General features: G+C 44.8%; 1 protein-coding gene across 1 annotated transcript; it reads right to left on the reverse strand.

Moving 5' to 3' along the window:
- Positions 1-4,214: 4,214 nt before the first annotated feature.
- On the reverse strand, positions 4,215-11,526 carry MGMT (O-6-methylguanine-DNA methyltransferase; the record flags this gene model as incomplete). Its single annotated transcript, XM_010017216.1, has 2 exons — positions 4,215-4,346; positions 11,348-11,526. Coding segments are annotated over 2 exons (311 nt in total), but the record flags the coding sequence as incomplete, so codon positions are not given.
- Between the last annotated feature and the right edge of the window lie 271 nt (positions 11,527-11,797).

Raw genomic sequence — 11,797 nt, forward strand, 5'->3', positions numbered from 1 at the left:
GATTTTCTCTTCTCTAAAAGAAGAAACAATCACATTTGCTCCTCACTAAAAGTGCTGCATAACAAAAATAGTGATGCTAAAAGGCAATCATCTGGAAAGCCCAGACTTAAGGACAAGGGGAGATTAAAGGTTCTGCTAGAGCAGGTCATGTGGGGAGAAAAAGAGGAAAAAAGAAGAAAAAGAAGAAATAATGAAAAAAAAAAAGGGAAAACCTGGCTAAAATGCTCCTATTTCCAGGCTCACATTAAGTGTGTTTATTTGTTACTCTTATTACTATTCCAAACAACAACAGCACACAGTCCTGTGACAAGCTGTGTATGCACATCAGCGTAACTGAGATATCCTCCTACTTCCATGGCAAAGGGGGTGTCAGTAATATCTTCCACTGCTTTTCAAGCAGGCTGGAGGAGCACAGGGCAGAGCCACCCATCAAGGGCAGGGACTCCTAGAGAGGAACCTTTGAGCACTATTTCTATTCCATTTCTCTAAGAATATAAAGGGGAATTACAATTAAATCTGTAAATGCAATTCTTTGAGGATTTCTGCGTTACTGTAAGATTCTTAGTGAGAAACGACTCTTGAAATAGTACCTAAATCTTACAGGAGTCCCCTTGGATTATGGTGCTTTAAGTTTCAAAGCAATCTTTCTATAGGTTTATTCTTTCCTTGCTTTTGCTTTAAAGCAGCAGGTCTTCAGCACCACCTTTCACAGTAAATATACACTTTAATACCAAATCCATCTCTTTGCCCTGGGTACAATTCACACCATAAATATCCAAACTTTAAAATTTGGGAAAATATTGGGATGAAGGATTAAATGCAACAACCTGTGATGTTTCTAGAAGAAAAGATGATCTGTGATGTGACCAGAAAAAGTAGTTTGGAATTACAGCTCCTTGTCTATAACGATTTCATTTGGGAAGGGATGGCACTGTCCCATTAATGATGGCACTGTCCCTTATCCAACTGATACAGCAAATATCAAGTAGCACTTAAAAAGAACCTGGTGCTCGAGAACTGCTTAGAGAAACTAAATGGGAACTTTAGGGGCCTCCTCTTTCTCGCCCTGATCAGATGACTAATTCCTCTAATTCCAAACAAATCCATTGAATGAGTGAAGAAAATTTGGGCACACAACTAAAAGTGTCCCAATTCCGACAATGAATCCATTTTCTGTTTAAGATGCTTCCAGTATGAGCTCATTATGCTGCAAACTCTGCTTGCATGAAAGTGATCTGCAACAATCCCTAAGCCTGGGGCCCTTTTCCATTTGGGATTGATACATAGGATGTAATCTGCATTTTTCATTCCGGTCTAACACAGTACAAGCAGTGTGGCTGCAATTCTGCTGTAAATCTGATGCAGGAAATACAACATAGGCCTCCAAAAATATTTCTATTGGCCTTCGAGTGGCTGCAGAGCCTGTTTTGTATGGAGAAAAAAGAGGGGGGAGGAGAACGACCCACTGCAAAATTCAGTTTCTTCCATGGTCAAGGGCATCTATTTCATTATAAATGTAGTTCTGCCAAAACAAATATTATTTTTGAATCTTTCATTATCTTAGGCTCTGGAAATGGGCTAAACCAGCATGTGTTGGTATTAGATGCTGCAGAGCCAGCTGTCGTGCCTGGCTGCACAGTGTCTCAATGTCAGCAGTTCAAAGCACTGCGAGGCTGGATGGGAGGAAACTTGATAGGTCAGAGGAACCCAATTCCAGGCAGAAAGCACGGAGCTGTCTCCCGCGAGCGGGTTTTCCTGGCTTTTTTCACACATATAGAGATGGATACTGGGATGTCTGTGTTTTAATGTATTTTCTCTGTGTTTCCATAAAATCTGCTGTGACTTGAACCCAGAAGAGCTTTGGGGTGCTGGGGGTGCTGCCAGCCCAGGCAGTAGGCATGGAGATGGATCCCCATGCAGGAAAACCCTTGGGACACAGCAGCACGAGGGCAAAACCCAACCCAAACCCAAACCCAACCCAACTTAAAACCAATCCCAATCTCAAACCCAAACCCAACCCCTGCACTTTCTTGGGATTGTTTTAGTTGTTTTGTGTGTTAACGGTTATTTTTGTTAACAGCTACTGCTGTCAAAGCTGCTCCTGGGAAGTGAGGAGCATGGCAACACCAGCATTCCAGCCTGGCTGCCAGTGGGGATGCCACTGCTGCACCCGCCCTGAACTCTGGGGGAGGCCCGGGCCTGACAAGTGCCCTTTCCCCTTCCCCTTCCTTCCCCTTTCTCATTCCATTCCTTTCCCTTTTCCTTTTTCATTTCCCTTTTCCCTTCCTTTCTTTTCCCTTCCCCTTTCTTTCTCTTTTCCATTTCCTTTTCCCTTCCTCTTCCTTTCCCTTTTCCCTTCCTTTCTTTTCCCTTCCCCTTTCTTTCTCTTTTCCATTTCCTTTTCCCTTCCTCTTCCTTCTTTCCCTATTCCTTTCCCTTTTTCCTTTCCCCTTCATTCTTCCTTCCTTTCCCTTTTTCCTTTCCCCCTTCCTCTTCCAATTCTTTTCTCTTTTCCCTTTCCCTTCTCTTCCCCCTTACCCTTCCTTTTCCTTTTTTTTCCCCTTCCTTTTTCCCTTCGCTTTCCTTCTCACTTCCTTTTCCTTTTGCCTTTTCCCTTTTTCTTTTCCCTTTTCCTTTCCTTAGTCCCTTTCCCCTTCCCTGCGCCGGGGCGCCCTCTGCTGGGCAGCGCTGCCTGTCCCTGCCCGGCCTCTTTCCCCCCCCGCCCCAAATCCCCTCAAATCCCGATTTCCCTATAACCATCGGGTTCTGCCTCGGGCATCACCCACCTCGTCACCAGCCTCCGCTCCAGCCACGTACCTGCACCAAGGTGCATCCCGGAATGCACAGACACCTTTAAGACAAACACAAGGGATGCGAACGTGAGAGAGGGGAAAGTTTACAGCTGCTGCCCTGTTCTTTTGTTGGTAGCATGTATTATAAATATATAAAAGAAGAATAAAATACACCCAAACTGTACGTATTATAAGGCTATATTTTTATCTCGGGGTTCTGGTGACACGTACAAACCACTTGAGCTTTGCTTTCGTGGTTTATATTGCCACCAGAAACCCTTGATAAAAATACAGCTTTATATGGTGCAGTTGGGTATAGTTTATTTTCTCCATATATCACACACTGTGTTTTATTTATAAACACACACAAAGACACTTGTACATGCAAAGCAGTTCTTTTATTGAAGTAATTCGGGGGTATCAATAATACCACATTAACTAACGCGTCGTAACACAGTAATTTTTGGGTTAGCAATGGCCTTTTCTAAAGAGACATCTATGAAAATATGACCAAACACATAAAAAAATCACTATTTCCATGTTAGGATTTACGATTCCCATACTGAAAATTTCAGCTTCTGGTGGCTGGTACTTGCAGAGAACCCTGCTTAAACCACCTCAAAAGTGAGCTTTAATATCTCCTGAATACTGGGATCCTTTTGCTTCACACAACAGAGAAATGCAAAAAGCTAAAGGGAGAAAATCAGATGGTAAAAGGAAACGTGCTGCTGATAGAGGTGAACCTGTGATGAGCTTCCCAGTATTTTGCCCAAGTTGTGCTGACCAAACTGCTTATTTCAAATCCACGTTTCATGCAGATTGCCAGCAGCTTCTCTTCCACCCTGCTTTTTGTACCGGTGAAAAACTGCATCCCCATCCCTCATAATACAAAAAGAAAAGCTGGGAACAAGCAATCCAACAGCCACTTGCTTTTAAATCCACCCGGATGTGCTCTGTTGACGGCTGTTTAGGTAAAACCCCATTCCAGGCTCTAAAGAAGTGAGGAGAGACCCAGGCAGGCGGCTTGTGGGATGCCCCCTTAGCAAGCCAGATGCTTCCTTGTTGGGCTTGCACCTCACATTTGCCACATCCCTCCCATTCCCTTCCCTGTGCTCTAATGGACATTAAAAATAGAACAAACCAGGCCTGGAGATGGGAACAAACCGGCTTGGACTGCTATAGTCACTCTGCTGTAAAATGTAAAACCAAGAAAGGGCAGATGAGCTGCATCCCTCAGGACACATCCCGCTTCTTTAATACAGTGGTGCCACCACACATTTCACTTTGGATGTTGCATTATATTTCCATGTCACTCAAATATTTACCATTTCTCTGAACTCTGCTGGGTGCTCTGAGAGCTTGTTATAAGCCAAGTACCCACGTTGTGTGTGCTGGCTGGTTAGCAGCCGTGGCTGCGCTGCATCAATACGCTGCCTTCTCCTGATGGAGCTTCTCGTGTGACAGAAGCCACCCTTTCATGAGGTTGCCTCCTCCGTAGTTGCCGCTCTGCCCGCTGCTGCAGATCACCCTGTGGCACGGGATTAGAATCGGGATCTGCAGAAGAGGCAAAAAGAGGAAGGGAGCAAAGGGTGAGGTGGAGGGGAGAAGTGGATGGGGACCATGCCCACAGATCTGCTGCTAAACCAGTAGACTTGCAGGGACATGGGCTGAAGGATCCATGACAGAGGTTCTGCTGGTGGGGTCAGTGATAAAGAGCCTGTGGTGGAGTCCCACTGCGGTCAAGGAGGAAGGGGAGCAGTGGATGCAGGAACGGGGCTGATCACGGGCTCGAAAGATCAACCCAGTTCTCAGGAAAACCTAAGCATGGACAGGAATTTTAATACACAAAAATGATGTAAAGACACAAAAAGGGGTGGTGGGACACTGGCACAGGGTGCCCATAGAAGCTGTGGCTGCCCCATCCCTGGCAGTGTTCAAGGCCAGGTTGGACACAGGGGCTTGGAGCAACCTGCTCTAGTGGAAGGTGTCCCTGCCCGGGGCAGGGGTTGGAGCTGGAGGAGCTTTAAGGTCCCTCCCAACACAAACCAGGCTGGGATTCCATGATAGATTAAATCCTACCTATAAGAACTTCTCTGCAAGAAGCAGATGTTCCTGCCCCACACCAGCAGCCAAACCTTCATTGCTCAGGGTGGGTGATGAAGCCTTGTAGACCCAAAACGTACACGAGGATAGCAAGGGGGTACAGGACAACTCTTAACCATCACCCCCAGACAGAAGGTGATGTATTTCTGGAAGAAAACAGCCCACTGAGAAGAGCGCTTCCAGAACTGAGCTTCCCAAGCCCCTGCTCCTTCTCTCACTATAGCACCTCTACATGTGCTGCAGAAGAATTCACCATAAGAACAAGGTGCTATTTATTATTTAACATCAAGGCAATGCAAAATGGGTTGTGAATTGTTAAAACCTCCAACAGGAGAGATTTAATTCAGGAGGCCTAACCAATTTAAGAACTTATTTCCTCCTGCCTTCTCCTTTGTACCGTTTATAGCCAAATGTCACGGATTTGGAGAAATCAATGCAGGAAGTTACATGAGAGACTGATCATAGAGAAGTACATAAATGCATTTTTTATTTATTTTTTATTGCAGGTGATTATCATAGTTGAAGTACACACCATAAAAAATGCAATACATCATCTCTAATCACCCTGTATGTGTTTTTGGTAACTGCATAGTCATTCCATTGCAATGATAGAGCTGTGAAAGCAACTCACTGAAAAGTGCAGTTTTCACCAATTGGGATATTTTAAGTCAAGAAGTGTGATTTACTTCTACATAGACACACAAATTACATACTTTACACAGATCTATTTTAATCCCATCTAATAGTTAGTTCAGTTGAGTTCTAGCTCTGCTTATATTTGTGTCTGCAACACACAAACCCTGAACATCTACTGGCCAGACCTCTACAAACGGGGGTTTTTTTGGTATTCTTTTGGTTTTGTTAAGTAACTTCAATGGCTGAGATTTTCAATCTCAATCTCAGCCCACAGGCTACCAAACTAAATGGGAACACACAGAGGTGCTTATTGTTAATCAAGGTTTAATAAAGAAATGCTTATAAATAGCTGCTGTACTTGGAGCTGACCGTGCCATAAGTGAATTATGCACCCGTGATAACTCCAGTGAGCACCAATAAAACCTTTACACGAGGCCATCATGATCTTGCTTTATGACATTAAAGAAGTTGCTGTTTGGAAGGGTTTTTCTGGTTTGGGATTTCTCTGTCTTCACAATCCGCATACACAAGTTACTGCAGCCAGATTTCCTGGAGTGACAAAGCCATAACAAGCCATAATAATGCACATCTCCAAGGTTAATTTCCAATTCCTTAAAATCAGTGCATTTTTATGGTAAAGCTATAAACCTTTATTTTCAGGTGGTGGGAGCTGTGGGGTCTTGGATGATCCCGGGGTTGGGGCAGGACCTGTTCACTAATGCAGTGGTTGAGCCACTTACATTAAGCAAGAAGCAGCTGTGGCTGCCCCATCCCTGGCAGTGTTCAAGGCCAGGTTGGACACAGGGGCTTGGAGCAACCTGCTCTAGTGGAAGGTGTCCCTGCCCGGGGCAGGGGGTGGGCCTGGAGGAGCTTTAAGGGCCCTTCAACACAAATCAGTCTGGGATTCTATGAAGAAAAGGCTGTGAAATAAAAGCAGCTTTTTCCACGCTTGACATAACGAATTCCACACCGAGTTTGTCCTCACACACACAAGTGCCACTACATCACCTTCCACAGCATCGAATGGAAAAGAAGATGTGGTACAAAGGCTGTATCAGGGCTGTAATTTAAAAATATTGAATATTGCTTCAGTTTGGCTTAATTGTGGTGACAATGTTCAGCCTACTAAAATAATTAAACCTGCTAAAATTTATTAGGGCCCTAAGGACATTTTAGAGGGAGTACTACCCCAGTCTGGAGCTTTAATGCCTCAGCTACATTTAATGTAATTTTTATCAATAACCAAGCAGCTCATAATATTATAGCTCTGCTGAAATCTTCATGCTGTGAAATCTAATTCATCTAATACACGAATCCATCACTTCCACAGCCCCTACCTCAAACGCTATAAAACTTCCAAACCCATAGATTTGTCTCCAACAAAAATAACATGAAGGGGCCCTCGGATCAATAACGGAGTCCCTCTGATTCGGGCACCAGCTGAATATTTTCTCCAACTTTTGCTTTTGTTCTTCTGGGTAGAGGCCCACAAGGGAAAGACATCAATACCTAAATCCTGGTGAACAAGTGACACTGAGAAGCTGTAATCAATAGCTCCCTGTGCGTTTTTTCTTCTGGTCAAATGGCTCAGCACTACTGACAGCCCTGACACTCAGAACATGATGCTAAATCTTTATCAACAGCCATCTGGGTGACTGGCAGAACAAGGCTGGGGCGGTCATTAACGCTCGTGGCAATCTGTGAATAAACTAACTCCTCGATAATGCCTTTGTTTAGAAAAAAGGTGGGGAAAAAAACTCCCTGTGTGAGGAATCGATCGCCTCCGAGCTGTGGTTAGTGAATTCCGGCTGAGGATGGAGTGGAGGAGCTCTGATCACTGCAGGGCTTCTATTGGAAGTGATGGAATCCTGACTGTCCCGTTATACCGGGGATGGGCTGGAGACCTCCTGAAACTGGCACCCTGTTAAAAGTGGATCAGCCCTGATGGAGGCAGCTGAAATGCCAGGCTACAACATACAGCAAGAATCACGCTCAGTAAAAAGTCATCTTTCCATTTGCTCATGTCCTATTGCTTTTCCTCCCCTTCTTCCCTGACCACAGTGTGATCTAGAACGAGCCCGGGTTACTGCCAGCCACCAAAGGCATTAATGCACAAGTAGCTTTATGTGTTCTCAACATCTGAAATCCATACTTCACAACCATAGAATCCCAGACTGGTTTGGGTTGAAGGGACCTTAAAGCTCCTCCAGCCCCAACCCCTGCCCCGGGCAGGGACACCTTCCACTAGAGCAGGTTGCTCCAAGCCCCTGTGTCCAACCTGGCCTTGAACACTGCCAGGGATGGGGCAGCCACAGCTTCTCTGGGCACCCTGTGCCAGCGCCTCAGCACCCTCACAGGGAAGAGCTTCTGCCTCAGAGCTCATCTCAGTCTCCCCTCTGGCAGGTTAAAGCCATTCTCCTTGTCCAAAGCCCCTCTCCAGATTTCTTGTCGGACTCTAGGTACTTGAAGCTGTTGTAAGGTCTGTTTAAAACATTTTGGCTGAATAATATCCTTGATTTAGGATAGACCAATATTAACATCAAGTTGTAGACTTGGCCAGGCTTTAGCCTAAGGGGTAACGCAATTGTAGAGAATACAAACCCCAGCACAGGCAGCTACGACTGCTCTTAACAGACCACTGAAGATGTCACATTTAAGGCACAGAACAGTGATCTAGGATGGTCTTGGACTAACCAGCCCACCTTCTCATGAAGTTGAAGGTCATTGTGTGAATCATGGGAAGCAACCCAACCACGAAGGGAAACCTGTGGAATGCACGCTACTGGAATTAAAGACCAACCCCTGCTTTGCAGAAGTGGGGGAACGTTCTGGTATTTCATGGAAGAGGGTGAGACTGGCAATACTATCAACACGTTTGAGGGACAAGGCAATGCTGGGCTCGGGCTTATTTCAAACGCTCATCTTCACTGTTATTACTACCCTCATTAAATCATGTTTATGATTTCACCCTGTTTATAATTTATACCTTTAATCGTAAGAAGGATCTCAAGGTGCTCACATGCTCATTTTGCTATTTTTCACATCTTCCACAGCGATCATTAATGGAAGGATCCACTTTAACTCCACGTTCCTGATACAAGTATTCACTAGCGCCAGCTTCCCTCCCGCAAACAAGAATCACTAATCTGCTGCTTAACAAAACATCCCATTTCTGCACCAATTTCAAAGCAATTGCACCTCCAACGTGGTGTTCCCTTCCCAAAGCTCGTGCTGCAGGTGCAGCAGTTGTTAAGACCACAGCTCTTTGCATTCTGCGCCGGCACGTTAATGATGCTGCAGCCCAGATGACGTGTTCGGTTTAATGAACTGTTTAGTTAGATTCAGAGCTCAATATCTCATCTGATAAACAGACTGCAAGGGTGTTTATACACATACCAGCTTCTCAGGTACCCTACCATTCCGAGCAGGTAGCATACTACCACACAAACTCACATCATGTCTAATGGGTTTAAGCTTCTAAGCTCAATAAAGAAGTACACCCTGATATTTTAAGCCTCTATCAGATTTTCCTATGGAACAGCTCATATAAGCAGCATAAAGCTCCGTTTTGTCAATACACCGTATTGTACTTGACAATACAAACTATTTTAATATGATGGAATGCTTTCCAATATCATCTGGTGTACATTAAGATAAGGCAATACAATGCAAACCTACAGGAAACAGTTCTCAAAGAATAACAATATAGTGTTGTGCAAAAGGATATGTAATTGCTATCGCCTAGAAATGTACCCAGCTCTGCCCTCAGGCTGCAGTGGAGCAGCAGCATCCAAAGTAGCAGTAACAGCAGGTTGTGGTGTGAAAATTCCTGCTTTTTCCCCTGTGAGGGAGGATGAAAATAGTTCTGAAAATATACAGCAAAGCTACTGCTGTTTTTTTTAAATGGGGTCCTATCTTATTATTGTTATTTCCCACCCCCTCTGATGGCTCCAGTGTTTTCTGTCCCCAGCAGAAGATTTTTAAGCATTTTATCGATAATAATGTATAGCTTTAGGGAAAAAGAGCTATGTTAATATAATACCATGCTAACAGTTCATAACAGAAAGCTGATGATAAACCATAGAAATCAGCGCTGTAATGAGAGCCCTGCCCATTCCAAAACACATTTTTATCTCTACACATCTGTACTTAATCTGTAATTTCATGCATATTCCACAGGCAAACACACACATAGTCCTTTGGCATTTCAATATGAGCACCTATTCACTATGTTGTTCATATTTCCCATATAAATCTTTAAACGGTTATGAGCCATAAGATGCAGGTTTCCTTTGCAGGTTGATTTTATGAATGAGGTGAAATATAAAGATAACAAGTGGCACTGCAAAACCCTTTTGCCTTTGTTATTTCTACAGGTAATGCCACCAGCTCTTGAGAAAGCAGGTTTTCTAACCCACCTTGCAACTGCATGCTGCAGTCTCATATGTACCTTATTAAAGAAAATACTGAGAGGACTGAATGTAAAAACAACACAGGAGGTCAAAGATTACAGCAGGTATAATGCTGGAGACTAGGAGAGGAATTTGGGTATGGAAAGACACATATTGCTCAGGGCAAGTGGTAATGAGGGAAAATATGTTGAAGAATGGCCAAAAAGGCCACCGTGATAGTAACAGAAATCACAGGTTTTTATTTTTTAGAGGAGCCAAAGTAGCAAGGGGATGGGTAAAGACAGATAAAGCAATGTTCTCTTTCCAGCTTTTCCTTTCCTGTGCCCAGGAATGAGCTGCTGCAGCATCAGTCCCATGTGGGATGTCCTGGGCTGCCCCTGCTACTCTATAACAACCCAAACTTGAACCACGTGGATGCTGCTCCTGCAGTCCAAAGGCCAAACGCTGAGGGTCTGGGGAATCAAACTGCCTCCTCCCTCCTCGTGCATCCATTCTAGCCCAGAAACCCCCCAGTTCAGAAGTGGGATAGGGCTGCTCTAGTGGGATCCGAACCAGCCACACAAGGACATACAACCTGCTGACTCTCACCAACCTCACTCACACTGACCAGTGTGATTCAGGTGCATAAATACATGTGGAAAGCTAAACCAGGATAACTAAAATGGAAAGCTAACTACTGGGAAGATGGACAAGAGACCAAGTATGAAAACAGACCATTTTTCCAAAATCCACAGGCCTAACCTGGAGCACTACTCCCTCCAGTTGGTCCAAATCCAGGAAACTCATAGAATCCCAGCCTGGTTTCTGTTGGAAGGGACCTTAAAGCTCATCCAGCTCCAACCCCTGCCCCGGGCAGGGACACCTTCCACTAGAGCAGGTTGCTCCAAGCCCACCCCGCCTTGGAGCCCGGCCGGGGTGGGGCCAGCCACAGCTTCTCTGGGCACCCTGTGCCAGTGCCTCAGCACCCTCACAGGGAAGAGCTTCTGCCTTAAATCTAACCTGAATTTTCCCTGTTTCAGTTTGAACCCATCACCCCTTGTCCTATCGCTACAGTCCCTGATGAAGAGTTCCCCTCTGACATCCTTGTAGGCCCCTTCAGATACTGCCCAAGCGACTTCCCTCACCTAAGAGTGAATCAGAACGTCTGAGAACAACAAAATGTGTAGAGGCTGATGAATTGAAAGAAGTGTTTTTTCTTTCAAATCAAACACCAAAAATGGCAGGGAATAAATCCTATTAAACTGGGTGGTGCATTATTGCTGATTAAAAACACACACTGACCTTATTACTCGTGGTAGACCAGTTCTGAGAGCCGATAAATTTAATCTAATGCCATTTAGCCCTCACAGCTCTCTAAATCCAGCATCTTCCACCAACTTCATCTCAAAGTTGACATGAACTTACAGGGTTGCTCCTCATGGCTCCTCCCACCGCCCTCGCTGCTCTGCTGTTGCCTGCCAGGTCTGCCAAGTGCTTGTAGGAAACGGCCTCTCCAAACTTCACGTCTCTCAACAGGGTCCACAGCACTTTGCTGGTGAAGGAATCTGCCGGGAAGAGGAGGCGAGCACCGTTGGCGTGCACGGCTGAGGGAACCCAAGGTGAAAGAGTCCAGAACCCCAGCGCAGAGTCTCAATAGCAGCTTTCTCATTTACATGGGAACAGCCCCGACGCACTGTCCTGTGATTGTGTCCTATATTACTACATTTAAAGACATGATTATTAGAAAGAGAGCTTCAAGTAACCGATCACTATAAAAGAAGGATTTAAGGCTTTGATTTTCCTATATTTTTAATTTGCTTCGAGTACAATTATCCCGTTAACTCAGACAATGTGGTTTTCCCATTAAATTGGCAG

This window comes from Nestor notabilis, unplaced genomic scaffold (assembly GCF_000696875.1).
Source record: "Nestor notabilis isolate BGI_N333 unplaced genomic scaffold, ASM69687v1 scaffold6496, whole genome shotgun sequence".
NCBI classification, from domain to species: domain Eukaryota; kingdom Metazoa; phylum Chordata; class Aves; order Psittaciformes; family Psittacidae; genus Nestor; species Nestor notabilis.